The sequence below is a fragment of the Chrysemys picta genome, chromosome 2 (genome assembly GCF_011386835.1).
Source record: "Chrysemys picta bellii isolate R12L10 chromosome 2, ASM1138683v2, whole genome shotgun sequence".
Lineage (NCBI taxonomy): Eukaryota > Metazoa > Chordata > Testudines > Emydidae > Chrysemys > Chrysemys picta.
In genome coordinates this window covers 279,365,409-279,390,910 of record NC_088792.1, presented here as the reverse complement: position 1 = coordinate 279,390,910, position 25,502 = coordinate 279,365,409, and the positions used below count along the sequence as shown (strand labels likewise).

The window sequence follows — 25,502 nt, the reverse complement described above, 5'->3', positions numbered from 1 at the left end:
GGTAAGTGAAGACAAGGCGTATACAATGGTAGTTTTTATCCTGCAGCCTTCCAGTCCTGGGTGGAACTAGAAGGCGCTGTGCTGTCTTCTAGGTGGACAGTAAAACTGAAGCTCTAACTGTTTCTGATTGTTAAAGATGCTACAGCTGCATGCACAAGTATCAGGGTGTTAATGCTGCTGTCCTGGTTACATTTCAGTGTAGATAATTACATCCTGCCCACCCTATTTCCCCCCTATTGCTTCGACTGGATACAGAAGTTTTCTTCTCTTTTACGCTATGCGGTAGCATTTACATGCACTTTTAAACAGCAGCTGGGATAGCTGCACTTAAGTGGGGTCTCAAGTACTTTCTTGTGTACTTGAGGGACAGAGGGTCAACTTTTGCTCTCCGTTACATTGGTGTAAGCCTAGGATAATTTAGTGGAGTTATTCTAGATTTTCACTGGTATAAATGAGAGCAGGATCTGGCCCATAGTTCTAGTGTTTTGGGATGACATGCTAAATACACCTCTATACCGATATAATGCTGTCCTCGGGAGCCAAAAAATCTTACTGCATTATAGGTAAAACCGCATTATATCGAACTTGCTTTGATCCACTGGACTGCGCAGTCCCACCCCCCTGGAGCGCTGCTTTGCCGTGTTATATCCGAATTCGTGTTATATCGGGTCGCGTTATATCGGGGTAGAGGGGTACATCCAGTTTCAGGTTCCAACAAACCCCAAACCTCCAAGTGAAACAATCACAAATGCTGAGTATCATCTAGCTTCACCTCCAAACTGGCAAAGCTTTCGGTTTCCCAGGATTTCAGTGCAAAATTCTAAAATAGCCCACACTGACGCGGAATGTGTGTGGACTTCAGGAAACCTTTGGATCCACCCGACCCAAATTTTGAGTTGGTAGCAAGCTGAAATTCAGAGTTTCACATGATATGGGTTTTAATAGTTAATATAGTACAGGTGTCTATACGGACCTTTCCCACTGTCACTGAAGTTGAAAGCAAAACTCTCACTGACTTTAATAGGAGCAGGATCAAACCCTGTGTAGATAGAGGCCACGAGGTAGTTAAGATGCCCCCAAATTGCTTTATCACAGATTAAGAATACCAGGTTCTTATTCACTTAGTTGCACTGCCTCAGACTCCTACTTAACTGCCTGGGCCTTTAAGAAAGAGAAAAGAGCACTAAACGGTGTGAAAGGAGGAAGCACTAGAGATGATTGTACTTTAGATCTATACAATTGGCTCCTTTGACATTTCACCTCCGTCTTTCTAACAGGAGAACTCCTGGTTTCACTCTCCCTCATTGATGAATATATTGAATGCGCTAAGTAAGCCATCACGCGCACTGGAGTCTATCCATAAGGGACATTACTTTAAATGCTTTCTCCATCATTTAAACAAAGAGGTCATTTAGATCCCATTGCACAGTGGCAGGGAATACCACCATAATCTGCTGAATTGATTGCCTGTGAGCTAATGCTCTTTCTAATTGAAGTGGCTAGTGACTAACCAATGAATAACGGATGGCAGCCCTGGCTTGGCAGAGATGCTAGGGAGTTCATTCAAATATATTTGTCCATGGTATTTGTGGATATTTTCCATAGGGAATGAGGTGGTAGGTTGATGTTATGGCATGGAGTGAGGGGGTGTATTTATTTTAGCCCCTTCTCTCACACAGTATCCGAAGGCACTGTAAAACTATGGGCCTGATCCTAGAAACTATTGCTCAAATGAGTACCCCTTGCTCATGTTAGTAGCCCCATTAGGGGCTGAGATTACTTGCAAGATTAGACTCCATAGTGTGGGGAATTTGGGATTTATTTAGATTGTAAACCCCTTGGGGCAGGGACCATTGTTCTATGTTTGTAGTGTGCCTAGCACAGGCAGGTCTTAGGCTGTACAAACAAACAGTAATAATGAAGGTGTGTGTGGCTGCTATTTAAATACCCACACATCCAAGAGCACAAATGGTCCGAGTCAGATACAAGAGGCCTTTCATCTGAACTGCAACCCCCTTTCAGGAGGGAGACGGCTGAAATTCATAGAATATCAGGGTTGGAAGGGACCTCAGGAGGTCATCTAGTCCAACCCCCTGCTCAAAGCAGGACCAATCCCCAACTAACACATTCCAGCCAGGGCTTTGTCAAGCCTGTCCTTAAAAACCTCTAAGGAAGGAGATTCCACCACCTCCCCAGGGAACCCATTCCAGTGCTTCACCACCCTCGTAGTGAAAAAGTTTTTCCTAATATCCAACCTAAACCTCCCCCACTGCAACTTGAGACCATTACTCCTTGTTCTGTCATCTCCTACCACTGAGAACAGTCTAGATCCATCCTCTTTGGACCCCCCATTCTGGTAGGCAGCTATCAAATCCCCCCCTCATTCTTCTCTTCTGCAGACTAAGCAATCCCAGTTCCCTCAGCCTCTCCTCATAAGTCATGTGCCCCAGCCATGCCCCTAATCATTTTTGTTGCCCTCCGCTGGACACTTTCCAATTTTTCCACATTCTACTTGTAGTGTGGGGCCCAAAACTGGACACTAACTTGTTTCTAACAAGGTTCAGTAAACACTACACAAAGTTCAGGGCAGGAAGCAAAGGAGAATATGGCATCCAATTGGAACTGTAGGGGAAGCTTAGTTAGGAGGAGTTTGAATGTAACATTTTATTTGAATGGATTCTAGGGCATTTACGTACATGTTATATGCATATGATTTGGGTGGAGTTTTGGTAAAGATATTTTAAAAATGGATCATTGAAAAAAATCAGATCTATTCCTGGAATGGAGGAATAACCATAGGCATGGAGTCGGATGCCCCACGTGTAGGAAGGAAAGCAGGATACCATTGTCACTCACCAACAGGCTAGACCCCAAGCCCCCCTTCTCTAGCTGCAGAGATGCTGCCCACTCAGTTCCCCACTCCGAAAAGGGAGTCCAGCTGGTGACTTCAGGTCTCAGATGTATCTCACAGTCCTTTATACCCCACAACTGGGCACTTCACCCTAAAGCTCCGCTGAGGCTAATGCGAAGGTTCTATTTAGGCTCTTGCTTAGGTGACCGAACAGGAGCACTGTGCAAAAGGAGGAGAGTACATATTTGGGGGGCTGGAAGCATGGTGGGATTATGGAGCAGGGATCCAAAGGTGGGATTGGATGTCCTCCCACCATTGGAAGCATCCAATCTACTTGTGTGGCTCCGCTGGCTTAACTACTTGGACATTTTCCTTTACATTCATCAACATGTGGCATGGGAGAGATTAATCTGGGTCGTCCCCTCCTGGCTGTGGAGCCACAAGACTCTCATTCACAGGCTGCCTGCATTCCTCATGCAAAAAGGCTGCTCAGTCAGCAAGCGTCCTTCAACCCTCCTACATACCCACAACACAGCAAGAGTCAAGCTGGCAGCACCCCATGCCTGCCTTTTTGGAGCACGAGTTCTCTGCTGCTCCTCCAGCCAGGGTCAGTAACCAAGGCTCACTGAATGGGAACAGGCAGGAAACTGCCTGCTTCCAGGGCAGCTGGAGCAATTTGTATAGTGGGGGTGCTGAGAGCCATTGAACCCAACTGTACACCCGTGTATGATGGAAACCACTTCAAGCCAGGGGGTGCAGCAGCACCCAGCACCCACGCTCCAGCACCCATGCCTTCCTTAGGTGCAATTTCACTGGCCAGGAAAGTCGATTAGAACTAAAGTGAATCAACTGCTCCCAATTATATATTTGGGGAGTGGGAGGCAGAGAGCTTACTACCATAGCAAAGTGGATCCTTAATATTGCTAAGCCTTGGCAAACATCCCACAATGGCCTGGGAATTTCTGGTACATTCCCTGGATTGAGTTCCTCAGATGCTGCTCAGATAGAGATAATAATGCCAGAAGGGACCATTGTGATCATCTGTCAGGAGCCCAGCAAGGGCACTTAGGATCAAGGGTGAGAGCAGAGGCAAACCTGAAGCTGGGAGTAGTGGAGGAGTTCATAGTCAGGTTGCAGGCCAGGGTCAATACCAAGGGTCAGAGTGCATGTCAGGTTTCAGGGTCCAGGAGGCAAAGTCCAAATCAAGCCAAGGTCAAAGCCAGGAGTTCAGGAGCAGAAATGGTCATGGCAGCTACAAAAGACCCACACCTGCTGCCTGGACACTTCCTAGAACACCTGTTGGGTTTATTTAGGGCCTGGGGCCAATCAGGAGCCATGAGGCTGCTGCCTGTCAGACCTTTTGAGGCGGGACTTCCCATGGTCTGTATCCACAGCAGGTCCCAGGGCCATTGAGCTGACACTGGTTACAGCTGCTGCTGGGTGGCAGCGTCGTGCTGATGGTAGCACTGAAGGCTTGGGTTCTAGACCTGAGTCTAGTCCATCCTCTAGTCTGACCTCCTAGAACCAGAGCAGATCTCTTAGAAATGACATCTAACCTTGATTTTAAAATTGCCAGTGCTGGAGACCCCACACCAACCCCTGCCTTCCCCTGGTGGCCACAGAGCCAGAGAGTGTCATGCACTAACACCACTCCCTGAAGTACAGCATCCACACCCCAGGCAGCAATGTGGGGCCTGATGCTGCTTCCACTAGTGTAAACCCTCTGTAACGCCGCTGAAGTCAATGGATTCGTAACAATGCAAAGCCAATGTGAGAGCAGAGGCGTGCCCATTGCTCCCTCAACAGCTGCCTTGGGAGACAACAGGGCTGATGCGCCACTGTCTGGGGGAGTCATTGACACCTGTGCAAAGTGGGTTTAAGATGCTACCAAATCAGAAGAAGCCAAAGGTGCAGTGGAGGGTTGTAGTTTCTGGGAGCTATATTTAACCCATAATGCTATAGCTTTATCTGCACTTCTAGCTTTAGCACTTCTTAGGAGTCTCCTTCTTCTTCTATATATTAGCCAGGTAGTGCCACAGGTGTGCATGGCCCTTTACAGAAGGAATATAGACACTGACCTGCCATCACACTCCTATTGCATCTGTGTAACTCCACTGACTTAGTGCAGTTCCTCCTGATTTACCCCTCGGGGAGGGCAGGGTGCCATTTACATCACAAAGGCTCAACTGGAGCAGGGCAGCTTTAAAACATGGCCAGGGCGCTATAGGGGTGGCCCTTGTGCTCTGCCCACACCCCTTCTCCTGCCAGGACAGCTCACTTTTAGAACTGTGCCGGACAGCAGCAGGTCCCCAGATGGAGCCTGGGTTGTAGCAAACATGCATTGCTGCCACCCCTTCCGGTGGACTTTCATTCTGGGCTAGTGCAGGGAGAATCTGCCCCTTTATACACAGGGTTCACCTCTCACTGAAAAGCAGCCACCTCTGGGTGGGGATACGGCAGCTGTCTAACTGTGCCTGGTGACACCACCTACGCAGCGCAGATTCCGAGAAGTAAAGATGAAAGCTGCCTCCGTTGGAAACTGCAAAGAGATTTTAGGCAGGGATTTAGCCTTGGCAGCATAGCCAACACCCCCATATAATGCACAAGCAGAGGCAGGTCAGTCGAATCACCGGCACTGCAGAATATTGCAAACAAATCCTCACCTCCCCATCGCTGGAATGTCACGGAGAAAGGGGGTCGGTTTTTAATGATCTCTTCCCCACTCACCAAATCCATTACTGAGCCAGGATTAAACAACAATCATCCATCATGTGCTTTCACCGAGGGACCAAGCAAGCACTCAGTGTGAATCAGACGGAGGCTGTTTTAGCCAACAAGTGAGTAAACAGTCCAGGGCTGCACTGGCTTATTGTGCAGTCTTAGGAACAGCCAATAACATTCAATGGTTTACCGGGTGGAAAAGCACACAGTGGGTGTGCCCGGAAATATTGAGCCTTGTATTTGAAAAAGACCCTTTACATAGTAGGCTAGGACTAGTAACTGGTGGTTACCCCATGTGTGGGATGTCCCCAGCTGGGGTAGAGGTGGCATAGCTGGCTCCTGAACAACTCCCCTCGGTGCAGGGGGCACACTGGGTGCAGGCGCGGGTGGGGTCTGAGGGCAATTATCTCCCCAGAGATGGCCCTTTAGGGCTATTTTAGAGGAGAGGATCAGTCCTAGAACCAGGGAGTTGCAAGGGGGGTTGCTGCAGTCCTCCCCATCTCTGTACCCCATAGATACTGGACACAGTGTTGCCTCTAGCCCATTATTTTCAGGCTCCATTAGGAGGACAATGGAAAGTGATAAATGACTTTAATGGGATTATAATTATGCAACATATTTTAGAAGTAATTACTTTATCAGCTCTTCAGAGCAGGCAGTGTAGGGTGACCGGATGTCCCGATTTTATAGGGACAGTCCCGATTTTGGGGTCTTTTTCTTATATAGGCTCCTATTACCCCCCCACCCCCGTACCGATTTTTCACGCTTGCCGTCTGGTCACCCTAAGGGAGTGCCTCTTGTTACGTCTTTGTACCGTGCTGAATACGACGGGGCTGCGATGCAGACGAGGATTTCTGGATGCTATTGCAATTCAAATAAATACATTAGATTAAAAATAATTATAACTGATTTCCCTTTAAACAGACAGGAGCCGGGGCTGCAGTTTGCAAGATGACTGTTTGGCATGCAATGTGCTTTGTGTGTTGGATTGAGTGAGTGCTAGTGCCCCCTTGTGGCCGGGCCAGAGGGAGACTGCGACACCCACTACTAGGACACATCTCCTTTAGTGCAACTGGTAAAGGCATGTGTTTTTGGAGCCGGATGCCCAGGGCTCTGATCCCAGTTCCCAGACCATGTGTGACGGAGACCTGATCATTCTTGCTCACTGCACATAGATTTGTTACATGAGACTGGAAATCAGGGCTCCGGGGTGTCAGTCACAGCTCTGCTAATGATTTACTGCAGCATCTGGAGTAAATCACAGTGCCTCTCTGTGCCTTGGTGTATGGATTTAGTAGAGCAGCCTGTGGCGGGGCCAGACTACCCCGCCTTAACCTGGAAGGAGTTAAGCCCCAGGGACTGGCAGTGGAAGTCCCGCCTCCCCGGGCAGACTGGGCATGCTCCAAGTGCTACAGGAGTATAAAGGGAGGGAGGCCAGCTCATTCTGGGCTGGAGCCTGTAGGAGAAGGACCTGCTGGGGGGGAAGTGCCTGCAGCGAACCAGTCACAGCCACTGACTGCACCGGGAAGAGATGTCGTCCACGGCCTGCCTGCACCCTGGTGATTGGAGGAGACCCAGGAGATGACTGAATCTGATGAGTACCAAGGACCTGATGACTCCTGGGAGACCCCAATGGAGAGCCTGGTAGGAAGGGACCCTGGGAGGGTGACAGAGTGGTACCTTCCCCCCTGGGGGAAACTCAGTGTGTTTTGGTTGGAACCCCCTGCTGAGTTGGTGGCAAACCACTATGCCACTGTTAGGGCCCTGGGTTGGGGCCCCCCTACTGGGGCTGTTGCACCCCAATGATAAAGACTCTGGCTGCTAGGCCATGCTACCCTCCACCTGAGGGGTGCTTTCTGGACTCTGGCCGGTAGGCCCCACTGCCCTGTAGCCAAGGGCTGTGTTATAGACTCCTGCTGTCATGCCACATCTCCTTGAGGTAAAGGGGATGTCATAGACTCTGGCCACTAGGCCACACTGCCCTGGACTGGAGGGTTATTTTACGGATGGTGGTGGATAGTCCATGCCGCTTGCAACCCTAGGGTGTGGCCCGTCACATGCCCATTCTCTGCTCTGGGCACTCCATAGTCACTTCATAAAACTTCCACTTCTCAGCTCCAACCGACCATAACAAAAAAGTTCTTCCCCCCCCCCCCCCCCCCCCGAAAAAACAACAACCCACAACTGCTCTGCTCTGCACCCAGAGCTGTAAACTCCCTCCTCTGGCCAGAAAAAGCCCACAAAAGACACAGAAGCCCAGCAATTGGCCTTGAAGGGGTTTGGAACGGGTCCCATATGAGGAGAGATTAAAGAGGCTAGGACTTTTCAGCTTGGAAAAGAGGAGACTAAGGGGGGATATGATATAAAATCATGAGTGATCTGGAGAAAGTGAATAAGGAAAAGTTATTTACTTGTTCCCATAATATAAGAACTAGGGGCCACCAAAGGATATTAATGGGCAGCAGGTTTAAAACAAATAAAAGGAAGTTCTTCTTCACACAGCACACATCAATCTGTGGAACTCCTTGCCTGAGGAGGTTGTGAAGGCTAGCACTATAACAGGGTTTAAAAGAGAACTGGATAAATTCATGGTGGTTAAGTCCATTAATGGCTATTAGCCAGGATGGGTAAGGAATGGTGTCCCTAGCCTCTGTTTGTCAGAGGGTGGTGATGGACGGCAGGAGAGAGATCACTTAATCATTACCCGTTCGGTTCACTCCCTCTGGGGCACCTGGCACTGGCAGCTGTCAGACAGGATACTGGGCTGGATGGACCTTTGGTCTGACCCAGTATGGCTGTTCTTATGAAGGTAAGCGCCCCTGGGCTATGCTAGACCCAAAGAGGAAAGATCATTGCAGAGCGAAGGAGCACCTACTAGGAATGTTCCCCCACCCTCACCATTCAAACCAAGGGACTGTTTACTCAAACACCGTGCTCTGATGCCAGGAGAGAGGCAGAATCCCACATAGTCAGAAACCTAACTTCTTAGGGGTTTATTGCATGTAATGATACTAACCTACCTCACAGGGATCAGGCCCCATAGTCATTTCCTATATGTCCATGCAGTGCCTAGTACAATGGGCCCTAATATTGCTGATGCCTCTTGCCATGGGTCCCTAACTTGAGAGGTCACTCTGCTCTTCCCATACTGTTCAATGGGAGCAAGGCCAGAGCTGGAAAAGGTTGAGAGCCACTGCTCTTGGCACTGCAACCAAGCAACCGATAACAGGGGTGTGGTTGTCAGGAGCTTTGAGATGGGAGGGGCTGTTATAGTAAGTGTGAGGTGTTTATTAACAAAATACAATCAGAAATTAGAAATTGACTCCTTGTGTCCTGTTCTGCTGTCTGGAGTGGCTCCCGACTGTGAGCGCCAGTCTCAGGACCGACCAGAGGTGCTGGTACAGGGGGAACCAGGGGGCCATGGCCCCATCACTTTTTACCGGCTGGAAGGGTGAGCGATGACGGGGGAGGGGCGGAGAAGAGTGAGAGGGGGAGTGGCCTTGGGAGAAGAGGGAGCGCCGGAACAGGGTTTTGGGGGAAAGGGCGGTACGGGGGGGTGTGGGGGGGGGAGGAGGAAAGAGGCAGGGCCATGGTTCAGGAGCCAGTGTTCCCCACACACTTTTCAGGAGCTTCCACCGCTCCTAGGACAGACAAAAAGCAGGGCAAACCCCCCGAACCAGAGGGTCTCAAATGATTTTTTGTAATCATTATATGTACTTGTGTGGCAGGAGAGGGGGCAAAAAAGGGGGGTGCGATCAAAGAAGTTTGAGAACCACTGTCCCAGAAAGCGGGCAGAGTAGATGGGGACAACTCCAACAGCACAAGCTATGTGAGTCTAGGTCATAGGGAAATTATGTCACAGGGAACAATCAGGCCTTACTGGTTATGACATTGCTACATAGAGATTTAAGGCTAGCAGGAATTAGCTGAGGTCGGTGCTTTTATTACCAATCTTAAACCACGTCAACACTCAGTATATTAGGAGTTTAAATGGAATGTCAATAACTTATACAAGTTTAAAACCTGAGGGCATTTCGTCTTCAGCTCTTACCTTTTAAGACATCATCAAGTGAGATTGAGTTTGGACTCCTCTAGGGAAAATGCAGGCAAGTGTTTCCCTTCAGGAGCCGGGGGGCAGTAACGGCCTGCAGTGACACAGAAGCAGCTTCTTCAAAACAAAGTACGGTTTGTAGTGCCCAGAGGCGCACAGCACTCCCAGTATGGATTTCAAATAACAGAGACCTACCTGCCTCTTACCCACACTCCAGCCCTTAGACCTGCTGCCCCTCCATTCTCCTGGGCACCCAGTTTTCAGCTGGCTTGGGTAGCCTCCTCACTCCCAGTCAGTCTCTGTGTCAGCCTGCAGCAGCTGACAATTTTCTTCCTCCTGCCCCTTTCTGGAGGGCCTGCCTTTTAACAGATCAGTGTCTGTGATCCCCCTCTTCTCAGCCTTGGCAAACAGCCCCATCACTAGGGATGGGGCTGAGGAGTTCTTCTTCACCGCTATCTACCTAGCTACTGTGTTTGAGGGGATGCGCCTTCTCTAGCCCATTGTTTCCTGCCTGGTTTCTTTAATAACTCCTTTTGATCTAACCCTACAAATCCACGGGGGATATACCACTGAGGGTCATATGACATTTATAAAAAATAACACAAATATTTCCCAGTTCTCCACACTCTAGCTGAGATTGTAAGCTCAATGGGGCCGGACTCTTTTTTTTTCTGTTTTTCCAAAACCTAGTGACTATGATGGTACAAATAAATATATAATGATAAAGTGCTGCAGGAAGTGATTGGGGTTAATGATACAGTAAGTAGCACTCTTCTCTCTGAGTCACTACTGAACTCCTACTACTTCTTATCTCTCTTTTTTTAGCTCTTTTCTTCAGTAGATCTCAAAGCACTTTTACAAAGGAGGTATCATTCTCCCCATTTTACAGGTGGGGAAAACTGAGGCACAGAACAGGGCTGTGACTAGTGGCTTACCATTGCTACAGGATGCTGTGTTGCTGGAGAGGCTATTTTTTAGGATGCACAAGTTATAGCGAGGCTCTGACTATTTGTGGACCCAGGGCCCTCTTTGCAACCATCATCAAGCCAGCCAGTGCAGGCATAGTCTCCTACAGACCGGCTGATTTAAAAAATGCCTGTCTCATTTGGTGCTTTCAAAAGACAAAATATTTGCTCTGCAGAGGAATCTTTATTAGCCAGCTTGAAATGTCATGCTTGGCAAAGATGGCTTGGCAAATTAATGAGTTAACGTTTGTAAAGTGCCTTGAAGGTTTAAAAGGCTCTCTAGGTTCTAAGTAATAATTAATTAATATTATTATCCAGAAAAGGAGGATGTTCTCCAGTGAAGGCGAGGTGACCATTCCACGATTTCTTTCGTCAGCTAAAATACTGACAAACCTCATCTTCAGTTCGGTGTGCTCTGCTCAGTGTATCATATAGATGTTATCTTTATTTATTAGTCATTTATGGTAGCAACCACTATGTGCTAGGTGCTTTCTCAGCAAGCAAGAAGGGATGGTCCTGGTACTAAGGACAGACAGACAAGTACGGGGGAATGGGAGACACTTTTCCCTCTCATTTACTGGGACGTGGCTCCACAGTGAGCTAGGGCATGTCTACACTTCGAGCTGGGAGAGTGCTTCTCAGCTTGGTGTGTGAATCTACAGCTCACTAGCCTGCAGCGTTTGAAATGGGAGCACAGCAGAGTGCACCATGGAACTTTTAATGCACAGTAGCAGGGTTCACACAGCTAGTTGGTGTGCAGCTGGCTAGAGCCCTGTAGATTCACACCCTGCCTTGCCACATCATGTAGATAAGTCCCAAGTCTTTCGTATACACATCTGCTCCCTTCACTATAGGCAGCACAGCAGATGTGGGCCTTCAAGAGGGTCTGCATGTGGATAAGTTCAGAAAGGGCACATCCTGCATAGGGGGCAGTGTGGAAGTACGTGGAAGCCCTGTGGATGGGAAGATGACGGACAGGTGGGAGAGGGTGGGAACATTGAGCAGAGAGGAAGGAGGCAATGTACAACTAGGCAAGGGAGGATAAGCAGGGATGGGTGGAGTGATGAGGAGGTTTACAGGGGTGACAGAAAGCTGGAACTTGATGTGATAGTGGATGGGGAGTCAGTGGGTGCATGCACAACTACAGGGAAGGAGAGTCCTGTGGTTAAAGTACGGGTCAATGCAACACAGATTCTATTCCGAGGTCTGCGGACTCGTCATGAAATCTCTGGCAAGCCACTGAACTTCTGTAGGCAACATTTCCCCACCGGTACGAAGGGGAGAATAGACATGTGTCTAGCTCACCTGGGGTTGGGAGTCCATGTTCATTAATGTCCGTATGGTACTTTGACAGCCCAGGCTGGGAGATGCTACAGAAGTGCCAAATATTACTGTCATGGATAAGTGTGTGTGTGTGTGCATGTGTTTAATTTGTTAGAGTAAGAAACTAAACAAACTCCCATCTCAGGCCAAGGCAGAAGAGAGGAGAGAATGGGGGAGCCATAACAAGCCCAGCACAGGAAGACTGAAGACTACAGCACATTACACTGAGGCATTTTGACGCCAGAGATTGCTGGGGGTTAGGGATCCCCAGGCCATCCCCCAGTGATGCCCACTATGCTGTGGGCTGGAAGTGGGAGGTGCTGTAGGAGCTGCACGGTGGATGTTACTGGGGAAGAGGGAGCATGGCTGGGTGTTAATCTGGTTTGCACTGGGGGAGAGGCACAAAGGGGAATTATCCCATGAGAGGATCAGGGCCTTCCTGTCTCAGAAATGTTTCCACTGGCTCTAATTATAGGTTCACTTAGGGCTTCAGAGTTTTAAAAGAGACTGAGAAAGATCATGGTAGTCCAGGGTTTGTGAGGAGATGGTGCCCAATGTATCTTGCACAGGATCTCTGCGATCGGGTATTTTCCACCAGGATTGTAGATCCTCAGCCACATGCTGAGTCCTCTCGCCTGACACAGGCTATGCTATCATATAACCCCAGAGAGTCAGTCCCCATCCCAGAATGTCCGTCCGTCTTTGCAAGGAATACCCTAGTGGCATTCCAGCCCTCGGTGTGAAGGATCAGACGTCAGCACCATATGGAGCAGCGGCCATATCCAGCAGGCAGAGCCGGGAGGATCCCCTCTGATCAGTGCTGGGTTCCCCGTACTGCCACTGTGCTTCTGGGCAGAGCAGAGAAACTGTACTTATTTAGATGTATATAGGCATTAAGAGGAGGCACCTATCCAGTGCCCTGGGTGCCTTTGCCATATAGTAAAAATACAGGTCAGGTGGAAGGGAGCTGACTCTGGTGTGGAAGCAGCATGATTGGCCATTCCAGGCTGCAGGCTGGATGGGGAGGAGAAGGAACAACAAGACTCAAAACACATCTTACGGAAAAGTAAAAATCAATAGCAGCCGCTCCCATTCCCACCTATACCTCCCCCAGTGGACATCACCTTCCATTATTCACTCTCCCTTCCGAGCTCCTCAGTGAATCCTTGGCTTCTGTCTGACTCCTAACAGGACCCTCCAAGGTTTTCAAACTCAGGGGTGGTGGGGGCGGGTTCACTTCATGCCAGAGAGTGGAGCCAGTTCCTAACAGCACCCACTCTGTGTGTCCACGCCACACTTAAACAAACTAGCCATACTTCTGCACCTGCCACTGTATTGCTACGTGGAGATTTACAGCAGAATCAGGATAAATGGAGGGGAGGGCTATTATCAAGCTGCAACCACGCATCCACTCTGGGTGGGTTACCACGTGACAGCGAGGCCTGTTCAATTCATCCAGCCACCCGGAGAAGCCAGCTCCTCGGGAAGTCAGTAAAAAGCAGGTGCATGCCTCTGTGGCTCAAGCAGAGATGGAAGGAGCAGTTTCCCTGGCGGACAGCATTTCCAGACTAAAAGTCACTCACCCCCATGGAATTTAATGAAACAAACACAATTAGCAAGCAGAAGTTATAAAAAGGAAGAAGAAACTTTAAGCAAAGAGATAAAAGAGGTTGCCAAAGAGCGGTGGGGAAACAGGAGAATGTTGCCTACCTAGCCCTTGGAGATGCTATAATAATCAATGGAGATATACCAATCCCACAGAACTGGAAGGGACCCTGAAAGGTTATCAAGTCCAGCCCGCTGCCTTCACTAGACAGAACCAAGTACTGATTTTGCCCCAGATTCTTAAGTGGCCCCCTGAAGAATTGAACTCACAACCCTGGATTTAACAGGCTAATGCTCAAACCACTAAGCTCTCCCTGCCCACAACAAAGGGTAAAAAAGTATTCCTAGTTTATGAAGCTCAGGCCCAAACAGAAATGGCAGAGGTATGAAGAACTGGCTCATCCCCATAGGGTTAGAGCTCTGGGAATATCTGGTGCACGGTGGGGAAAAGAGAAAATGTACACGGCCGACAGTTTATTGTTGAAGTATTTAATGAGGTTCATAAACATGAGAGGACCCCGGGGACTGAAAAGTTCAAGTTTGCTGGCTGTTTGCCCAGCACACGAGCCCCTGTGAGCCATTATAGGAAGGCTTATAACACAATGCCCAGTCCTGCTTCCACTGAAATCAATGGGCAAGATCCTTCAGTTGGTGTAAATCAGAGTAGCTCAGTGTCTATTGGCTTTAGTGGACTGTTGAGGATCTGCCTCGGTGGCTAAACCTCCCTCCCACTCCGTGAAGCAGGACTGAGCCCGAGGGCGGTGTTTAAATCAGGCCAGAAACTACTCCTGGAAGCTATTCTCTCCCCAGCAGCCCTGATGACTCCCATGAGGATGGATCAGCCCCAGGGGGATTTAAAATGCTGGGTAAATATAATTTGGATTAGCTTAGAGGAACTGGGGGTTAGCTGAATCAAAATTAATTTCATACCCAATTATAGAGCAGAATCAATCCCATTGGCAAACTGCCAACCACCACCAACATTAATAATAATCATGAAGAAAAATATCATATTCAGAGGTAAATGCAATAATATTTTAGTAACTTTACAGATATTAGGGGCTGATCATGGGTAGTCCTGAGTGCTCAGCTCTCATTGACTTCAGTGAGCCAAGGAGCTCAGCACCCTACAGGAAGCACTCAGCACCTTTCAGGACTGGGCCCTCGATAGGGACTAAGCAATTGGTCAATGAGTAACTGAGCAGATAAAGCACCAAGTGTATTAGCAAGTGCATCAGTATGAGTTAAGATACTCAGAGGCATTTAGGCTGGCATTGTCAAAGGGACCTGGGGGGGGACAGGAACCCAACTCGTACTGGCAATGGGGCACCTGAGGTTCCGTGGGAAACCCCAGACATAATCCTGATTGCTGCTGTCACAAGGACAGAGGAATGAACCATCATTTAAAGGGTCCAGTGGGATCTGTGCATAAACCCACTCAATCAATATATTTAAGGAGATTGATCAGTGAGGAGTACTGGAAATAGAGGTGACCACAATGGTTTATTTTTCTAACAGGAGCAGCAAGGGGAGATAAGAGAAGCCTCCCAGGTGGCTGATGAGTCTCATGTGCAGATGTCTGGAGCTGAGTTCTTTGTTTCTGTAGCAGTGCCCAGAAATCCCAGTCAGACCCATGGTGCTGGGCACAGATAGGAAGAGAAGCACTGGTTCCAATTATAGGGCTCTTGTGGCTGATGTGATCTTGGACCCTGCAGGGCTCTGAGCAATGCAGGGTGTGTTCCAAGCAAATTAGGGCTCAATCCTGCAGCATGCAGTACACTTGGCCCTATCCAGACAAGCCCCTAAGCACTACAGGCCAGATTTTCAAAGCTATCTAGGCACCTAACAGGATTTTCAAAAGCATGTAGGTGCCTCCCACTCCTGCGTGTTTTAGGCACCTAATTGCTTTTGAAAATCCCAGCAGGCACCTAGATACCTTTCAAAATGTGGCCCCGGGTGCTTAACTTGAAGCAAGTGAGTAGTCCCTGCTGGCGTCAATGGGATGCCTCATGTGTCTTAAAGTTAATCATGTTGGGTAAGTTTTCAAAAGCAGCTATGTCCCATTTTCAAAAGTGGTTTAGGCACTCAGGAGCCTGCGTCTCATTCAGTGTCAATGGGATTTAGGCTGCTCAGTGCCTCAGTCACATTTGAGCGTGGGACTATTCTATTCAATATAGGTTCTTATACCACGCTCGTCACCAACGTACCTGAACACCTTCCAGCAGTGCACTAAGCAACGGCTGTCACATGTGTGTTCTCTCCCCAGGGAGACAAGCATGCGCAGTGGAGTGTCTGGTTTGGACATGTTGCTATATGTTTGTTAGAGAAGGCAGGTCAAAGAAATATGCCTTGCATTGGGACCGGAAGGTGGTGAGGTTTGCGATGGTCCTTGGTTCCTGGGCAGAGTTCATTCCACAGTCTGTGACTAGCCCCCCAAGAGCTGTCTCCTGTACAGATGAGCTTTACCTTTATTGGAGAAAGCTCCTGGGAGCTGCGTTGTTGACCAGTTTTCATCCCAAAGCTTTATGCTCTTGAGTCACGTAGGTGCTTTTTGAAAACGTTGGCTGCAGTGCTGAATCAGGTCGAGAGGGCTCAGTGCATTGCAAGGTTGGACATGTAGGGTACATCTACACTGCATCCAGGAGCGTGCCTCCCAGTCCAGGTAGACTCACCCTAGCTTTGCTCAAGCTAGCCACCCAAGTCCAAGCCCCTGAGTCCAAGCTTCGGTGGCTAGTCCAAGTCACCACTCATGCCACAACATCCACACTGCTAATTTTAGTGGACTAGCTCAAGCGAAGCTAGCGCAAGTCAGTCTACCCAGGCTGGGTGGTTCACTCCCAGCTGCAGTGTAGACATGCTGTTAGTGCCAAAGTGTCTCTTCCATGTGACTACAGGAGGAGGAAATAATCCAACACCAACACAACTGTATGATAAATAAAGGTGTTACAGCTGCTGTCTGGAGGTGTGGCTGTAGTTTGGGTGGCTGTAGTTTGTGTGACTACCCAAGCTAGTTTTCACCGAGCTGGCTTGCATAATGATAGCCAAGAATCCACGCGAGTGCAGACTGCACAAGTCAGCCCAGACCCTGGTAATACTCAAGTGGCTAACCCCTGCTTTTGTGGCTTCACTGCTATCGGTACGCAAGGTAGCTAGATTAAAGCTAGCCTAGGTAGGTCTCCATGTGCTGCAGTCACACATCTGGTTGCAGTGTAAACATATCCTAAGGTACAGATGGATTTCTTGTGAAAGTGGGAGGGGACAGGGCAAATTAAGCAATGACCCCCCCTGAGAAACAGGACACTCTAGTGCTTTGGGTGCTAACCTGGGACTCAGGAAACCTGGGTTCAAGTCCTTGCTCTACCACACACTTCCTTCACTTAATCTGTGTGCTGCAGTCCCCTTCTGTACCTCACAGGGGTATTATGATGGTATATGCATGGCCTGAAAGGACCTTTGTGATCATCTAGTCTACACACCTCTATAACACATACCATAAACTCTCTCTCCCTCTCCCCCCACTAATTCCTGGAGCTTCTCTTTTTAGAAAAATATCCAGTCTTGATTTAAAAATTGTCAGTGATGGAGAATGCACCACAACCCTTGGTCAATTGTTGCAATGGTTAATTATCTTCACTTTAAAAAGTTTACACATTATTCCCAGTCTGAATTTGTCTAGCTTCAAGTTCCAGCCATTGGAATGGGTTATACCTTTCTCTGCAAGATGGAAGAGCCTCTTATTAAATATTTGTGGAATCACTCAGCTAGTCAGCTAACTAAGTATATACATCAATAACCGCGACAAGGAAAAACACAAAATGGAGACTAGCAAAATATAAGCGACTCTTTCCCCATCATCACATTTAAATCAGAAAAGAGCTGGTGATCCAGATTCATTAAGACAATTTGATTAAAAGCAAATCACATCCAAAGCATCTAATTAAAACAAAAATCAATTAGTTTGCCCTCCCAATTTCTTCTTTCTAAAACTAACACTGCCCGGGCTTCCCTGCGTTGGAAAGCTCACAATAGCATTAACCCACTGCATAATGCTTCCGCGTTAGGGGGAGACAGTCTGCTGCTTCCTTCTCTTGCAGCTGAGCTTTGGCCAACCCAGGCAGATCACGTGTCCTTTTGTAAAGCAGGGGCCTTGACTCCTCACTCTCAGTGGAGTATATGGGTCCAGCTACAGGGAGTCATCTGCCAAACTACCACACACAATTCCAGAAACTTGGGGCATGGAATGCCAGTTGTGCATCTTAACTAGACACAATCAACTCCGGTTTGAATAAAGACTGGGAATGGCTGAGCCATTACAAACATTGAATCTATCTCCCCTTGTAAGTATTCTCACACTTGTTATCTAACTGTCTGTACTGAGCTAGCTTGATTATCACTTCAAAAGTTTGTTTTCTCTTAATTAATTGGCCTCTCAGAGTTGGTAAGACAACTCCCACCTGTTTATGCTCTCTGTCTGTGTGTGTATATATATCTCCTCAATATATGTTCCATTCTATATGCATCCGAAGAAGTGGGCTGTAGTCCACGAAAGCTTATGCTCTAATAAATTTGTTAGTCTCTAAGGTGCCACAAGTCCTCCTGTTCTTCTTTTTGCCTAGCAACAGTGACTCAGACACAACTCATTCCCCCCCGGACCCGTATCTCCTCATTAGATCTCTTAAAGAGATATCTCCTTATTAGACGCGGGCAATAGTGACGCAACCCCGTACTGGTTTGGGTGCACTCCCAAAGCATCACAACCTCTATGGGGTTTCACCACAGTGTTTTGTTGCATGTCTGGTGGTTGCTCCCTTGCTGTCCTCTTCCTGCCCACCGGTGCAATCACCTCCATACTGCAGGGGCTTCCATGGGCTGAGAACTGCCACTCCCCGTGCTTGCATCTGCTCTGGCTCCTCTCGGAAAGTGAATTTCAAATGGTAAAGTTTGCAATCTGGGGCTGGCCGGTGACGTACTGTGCGCTAACCATTCTCCAAGCAGCAATAGTACCAGGTGACGTATGTAGTCAAGCAACACAGAGCAAATCAAGATCAGCTGACATCAGTGGAGCAGGATCAGACCCACTGTGAACGTTCACAATGAACTGGCCACAAACGCAATCTGCAGACTAACGGGATTCCTTCGCTCACCACTAACTGTAAAAGTAGCTCCTGCTTGCACCTTTAAATGCTCGGAGGATAAAGACATGTCTCTCTCCACTCATGGCTTTTCCTTATTGTGCTCTATATGACCCACTTTCGTTTTCTTTCTCTCTTGGCGCACCTATCCAGCAGAATTTTTAAAACGATGAAGATGAGATTCTAGGACGGCTAAGTCATATTGTGAATAAGATTTAAATAAAAAAGAACAACCGTTAAATTTATGAAAGGGGACTGGGGTTTTAAAATACCATCAAGCTGTAGAACTGGCAATCTGTTTTACAGCCCAGCCAAGTTCCTGTAAGCAGTTTTATAACGGTTTCTGCCTGATTGATTTGCCTCTAAGAGGAGGTTAATAAAACCCCAGAAAAATAGAGTGGAAATTCCAGCAATAAAAGAGGTACCAAATCCTTCATCTCGCCTCGCAACATGATGACATTTTCTATTAAAGTCGCCCGGGCTGACCTGATTGATTAGCACTAGCCCAGTAGTGGCTGTGATGTCACCAGTAATTCTGCTGGGAGGAAGGCAATAAGAAAATCTTTCTGGACATGTGTCGTTCTTAGAGTGTGAGGGCCAAATACTGGCAATGTGCCCCAGGGTCTTTACACTAGGCCAGCAGCGTACACCCAAATGCGCTGTCAGGTGCATTCAGCTCAACACCAGCCCTGCACCTATGGGCCAGCTCGGCATGCCGCAGGGTTCCTGCAACTGGTGCTTTCTTTAAGAGCAACATGATTGCGGCTCCTGGACCCACCTTATTCTGGACAGCAGCTTCTGGAATTTAGGACTGTCGCTTTTCCTGCAAACCATCTCTGTTGTGATCATGGTGCCCATTCCAGAAGGCTAGCTGTACTACAGGGCTGTTAAGTGACTTGAACAAGGACACACAGAAAGCCAGCAGCAAAGCCAAGAATTGAAGCCAGATTTCCTGAGACCCAGTCCAGTGCCTTAACCACAAGGCTATCCTTTCAACATGCTTTCAAATACCTGTCTCACTTTCCCAGCAAGTGGCTTGTCTATTAGAGGATTACAGCCTACTACTGCTGCCAGTTAATGGAGTTTCTCTTTTAGCCCAAGCGTCAGAGATCTCTGCTTTGGCGCAGAAGGTCCCAGGCTCAAACTTGCTGATGACATGGGATAGGAATTGTAAGCACAACTGCTACCACAATCTTATTCACCATGGAAGGATGTCACATGTGCATCCACATGGCATGCACTGCTGATCCTCTGCTGAACTTATACCCTTTGCTGCCCCACACAGTCCACACTCAGGTTTGGGACAAAGAGTCCTCCAGCACCTTATAGACTAACAGACATATTGGAGCATAAGCTTTCGTGGGTGAATACCCACTTCGCCAGATGCATGCATCTGACGAAGTGGGTATTCACCCATGAAAGCTTATGCTCCAATACGTCTGTTAGTCTATAAGGTGCCGCAGGACTCTTTGTTGCTTTTTATCCAGACTAACACGGCTACCCCTCTGATACTCAGGTTTGGATCACTCTAGGCTCAACTACACTTAAATCAACCTCGAAGCAGATGCCTCTTGAACATTTGATTTCTTTTAAAGCATAAAAATAAAATGATTGCAGGCGAGATATAAAGGAGCTAAGTGCTGTGTGCTACCCAGCATGCCAAGAAGTTTAATTGAAGAAAACCTTATTTAACACTGGGCAGAAATTGTCTGTGTCTACCATATTTAAGCCTCAAAATTAGCACCTAGCTCTGCTGCTGTTATCTGACAGGATAAATGGCATGCAGAGCAGTTAAATGACTTCTCATGTCTTAGAGAGAGCCAGTGGCAAATCCAGAAATAGAACCCAAGGGTCCTGGCTCCCATTTGTATGATGAAGCTACTAGGTAACCATTCTTTCAGACCAGTTCCCCCTGCTGTGGGACAGCCAAAGCACAAGGATGTTGCTTGTGAAATGGAAGGAAAGTTTTCCTCTTAAGAAAAAAAGCTAAAGCCAGCTGGAAATAGGAGCTGATCAATCATTTTGCACAGAATAATCAAACCAACAGATGAACCAAACGAAAATGAAGAGCTGAAAGCAAGATAACATTTTTGTGTGTGATACACAGCATGCCTGTCACTATAATGCCAGATCACCAATCACCACTAATGAGAGAGGTTTTTTTCTGATTCTGAAATAGCAAAGAGCTTGGCTGTGCCAAAACCAAACTAACATGCATGCTGAATAGTGCAATTAATGCCAAGTCATCAGCCAGGCAATAGGGGCTGCAATGCCTGAGTTGGAAGGCTGAGGGGGATAAAGACACCAGACTAGAAATGTTTTGAATTAAACACTGGAATAAATTGCCTAGGGAGGTTGTGGAATCTCCATCTCTGGAGATATTTAAGTGTAGGTTAGATAAATGTCTATCAGGGATGGTCTAGCCAGTATTTGGTCCTGCCATGCGGGCAGGGGACTGGACTCGATGACCTCTCGAGGTCCCTTCCAGTCCTAGAATCTATGAATCTATGACTAGACAAAACCTAGGCCTAGATTTAGAATGTTAATTGTTCCTTAACACTGAAAAGATGTCACAAGTGAAATGAGATCCCTCAATTACCCAGCTGTCAGTGTGATGGAAGCAGAGGTCTTGGAGACAGAGTTGTCTATTAAACAGCAGTTTGGGGTGGGATTTTGTTCAGACATCACCCCTGCAAGGCTGTAGATATTGCTCTTCGCCTGTTGGGATGGGGAAACCGAGTCTCAGATCTCATGGTACCTGCCCAAGGCCACAAAGTGAGTCCGTGTCAGAGCTGGGGGATCAGCACTCAAGAGATCCTAACTCTCAGACCTGTGCTCAGACCACACTTTGACTATTAATATGACTGTAGCACCTGACTGAGAGTACAGACCCATTGTGCTAGGTGCTGTACATATTAATAATAAGAGACAGTCCCTGCCTTGCAAATCTAAATAGAGAAGACAAAGGGTAGGAGAAAGGAACTCTCGCCTTCTCCATTTCACACATTAGGAATCCAGGCACAGAAAAAATAAGTGATTTGCCAAAAATCAGGATTTGAACCCAGATCTCATGAATCTCAGGGCAGTGCCCCAAAGACAAGCTCATGCTTCCAGTTTCATCCCCTGAAATTCATTACTTGGCATTTTAGTTGCACTATTTGGCTGGTAATTCTTTCCCAATTCTTTTTTTTTTTTAAATCCCCTTTGATTTTTTTTTTCAGTGGCGGCTGTCATATTTTTATGGGATTTTTAATGACTTACTTGCCATGACATAAATCACTGAAGATTTAAAGTGACTTTAAATTAGATATTCTTTCCTCTTGAATGCCAGCCACACATTTTTGTTTACAGTGAAATGTGGGGGAGAGGGGGCAAAAGGGGGAAAGATTCCTTCAACTTCTTTTCCTCCATGCTGATTGAGGATTTATTACTGCTTCATTTGCTTACAACTGAATGAAACAAAAACCTTCATTCCAATTTTATGATGCTGCTAATTGGATTATGTGGGTTATAATGACATTATTGTGTATACATAAACAAATACTTTTAAGGCAAGTGAATGTAAAACAAAAGTGCCTGCAGAATTTAAATACAGAGGGACCAGGGAGCTTCCTACGCCTCTTCTGAAGTGCAGCTTACACATATTCTTAAATGATCCTGGCCCAGTTCCACACTCAGGTACTCACACAGAAATCCAGTTACAAGTGGTCCTACTGGAACAGAATTAAGGATGGGGTTTTCCAAAGTACCTAAGGGAATTAGGTGTCTATCATCCATTAAATCCCAATGGGATTTGGACACCTACCTTTACACACCCTGGGAAATTGGAGTTTCAGGCAGATTAGTATATGCTGTAGCGAAGTTGACCCTGCAGCTGCCCAATCTAAAATTGTTAAACAAGGGACTTCAGGCTGTAGTTAAATCCAATCCACCATCTTTCACTAGCTTTCAACTCAGGATCTGTTTTCTTTAAATTACCACGTAAACCAGAGGATGTTGCCTAGCCCCATTCATCACTTAATGTAATAGTTTGCAAGATGTATTTGATACAATTCCTACCCAAACAGAAACAGCATCTGAAGTACAACCATCTTTCTCTCTTTCACCCCTCAACATTAACGATCCACTATTCTCCTTCAAAAAAAGAACAGGAGTACTTGTGGCACCTTAGAGACTAACAAATTTATTAGAGCATAATAATAATAAATTAAATTTGTTAGTCTCTAAGGTGCCACAAGTATTCCTGTTCTTTTTGCGGATACAGACTAACACGGCTGCTACTCTGAAACCTGTCATTATTCTCCTTCAGACTTTGTCTACATTAGAACATTTCTTACCTATTTTTCAGCAACAGTGCAACGGCACCAATGCTAAAAACGACAAAGTAACCCAGGTGCATGTGTTACCACTGCGTCATCTAATCCTTAACTAAATAATATGTATTGTCTATCAGATCAGATTAATTTTATACTTAACTAGGGCTGGTGCCTGATTAAAGCAAACACAAACCCCTCATAAATGAGACCTGCTCATTAGACCTTTGAACCTTATATATAAACTTGTGGAACAGGTACAGAAGCGATAAACATGATGCAGCTATTTCACGGACACAATGGATCAAATTCTGCTCAAACATAACCTGGTGTTAATCCAGAGTAGCTGTCAGTGGAGTTATTCTGGATCAGCACCAATGTAAATGAAAACAAAATTGGCATTCTCTTTATGCATAGTGGGAGGCACTCTCTTAACTTAAACCAAGTAGGCATTCCAGATCAGTAGCTATTTCATTCTGTTCTCATGAGAGAATGTAGCTCCCGTTTTTAAATGATGATATACCATATTTGTCAAAAAAGGAATATACTACCTGAATATAAATTGAAACATCACGTTAAATACATTACAAGCGGATTAGCTTCATTGAGTTTGCTTGTAACTTGCTACTGAATTGCTAGGAGAGAAAGTCTATTGTTGACACTTTATATTTCACTGGAACTGTAATCTAAATAAGATGTAATATAGTGCATTGACTTTTTATGTCATTACCTGTACGTTCATAATAAAGCATAAGTTATGTGGCTATGTACAGTAGTTAAGTAGCTGCTTTTATCAGTTTTAATAACATGCAGCATAGAAAGATGCTGCCTGGGTGTTTCTGTAAAGAAGTATTTTAACTCAATTTTCTTTATTATATTAATTATCTGCAAGCCAGACGTGATTTATTACCAGTCTTTCCGCACCTCAGGTGCATACACAAATTATTTAGTTATTGTAGGGTTGCTCATCATAAGTGTTAGGCTGCTGATGCTAATTTTTTTTTTCAAGCACCAAGACATTTATTTGAAAACAATTATGCACACCAGTGAGAACAGATCTAAAAGGAAACTGGGTTCTGTAGCTGATTTCCTATGTGACATGAGCAAGTCATTTACTCTCTGTGTATCAATCCCCTCTCTGGAAAAGAGCAAGTATAATATTTTCTTTCTCCCATCTGTTTAGCTTGTACAGCTCTTTTGGGACAGACCATATATGCATATACAGTGGAACCCCAGTCTGTGGGAGCTTCTAGGCACTACCATAAACCATGTAGTAAGAATAAAAATTGTAGTTTACAGTTTTGACATCTACCAACCTTGGCATGATCCTAACATTTCAATTACTTGGTTCGCTTTCGGAAAAATCCTCTGACACGTTGATGCGCCACCATCTGGAGATCAGGAGTCTGGAAGCGGGTTCTGAGCATTACTCTCCCATGAGAATCTGTTCATTGTGTCTGCCAAGCCAGCAAGCTGTCTGTAATTTTTACCTGATGCCATGAGCCAACTCTTGATAATTACATACATCAAATGGATCAAACTCTTATTTCTGTTGGGGTGTGGTCCAGGCCGCTGGTCTGAGCACAGCCTGGGAGTTAGGCTCTCCTGGATCTTCACTGCAGTTCTCACATTGACTCCCTCTGTAGCTCTAGATAAGTGACTTGCCCTCTCGTCTTCAGTTTTGGGGATAATGATACTCACTCACCTACCTCATTAGAGGCTTGGAGAGATTCACATTTGTAAAGTCCTTGGAAGATTAAAAGTGCCAAGTTGTATTTATTTTGTTAAGCTTTTCAGAGCCCTGAAAGCTAAATCTCCCTCCAATATTTGCTACACTATAAACATTGGGGGGGGGGCTGTTGACGGGGGTCAAGTGTCTATAGAAAAACCACACAAACCTGCGCATTTAGAGCACACCTTTCAGATAAGGATCTCAAAGCGCTTTAGAGCCAGTATTTAATTCTCACACCCACCCTGCTTCGGAAGTAACAGTGATTATACTCATCTGGACTCACACACTGAGGTAGATTTATTCTAGGTCATCTTTCAAGCTTACCAGGGCTGGGCCTGGTCAGCATTCCCAGGGCGGGAAGAGCAAGGCCCACTCAAGGTGTTGCCATTGTTTTGGCAGGAGGAACTCTTCCCTCCAAGTCAAAACTGAACCATGAATATGGTTGTGAAGCTTGCTTTGCTGTTGTGTTTGTCAACTGTCAGAGAAGATGGCACAGTCAAGGCTTGACCAGTAGTTGTCATTAAAGAGCCCACGGTGCTTCTTGTAAGAGCCAGAGAGTAATGGATATTAATCCTGGCCTAATCTAATCTGGTAATTTACCATCCAATTTCTGCCAACCTACATTTCCTTATGGGTTCTGGTGGATACAATATTCTCCTTAGTTTCCTGTCCTAAGCGTGCACAATGTTGCTGTGAGCTGTTAAACAGCTGCAATGTTCCACTCCAGAGGTGGATGAACATCAGGGATGGGGGAATGATTCTATTAGGTCTATGTATTTACATGTAAAGTATATCGCATGGTATGAGTA

At 46.6% G+C, this 25,502-nt stretch overlaps 1 protein-coding gene across 1 annotated transcript in view; it reads left to right on the top strand.

The window, feature by feature from the left end:
- Window positions 1-6,882: 6,882 nt before the first annotated feature.
- Window positions 6,883-25,502, top strand: part of LOC135981181 (uncharacterized) — a 49,197-nt gene continuing 30,577 nt past the window's right edge. Inside the window, exon 1 of the mRNA XM_065582437.1 lies at window positions 6,883-7,216. Within this exon, the coding sequence (XP_065438509.1) occupies window positions 7,154-7,216 (63 nt within the window). The 5' untranslated portion in view covers window positions 6,883-7,153. The remainder of the gene's footprint in view (window positions 7,217-25,502) is intronic.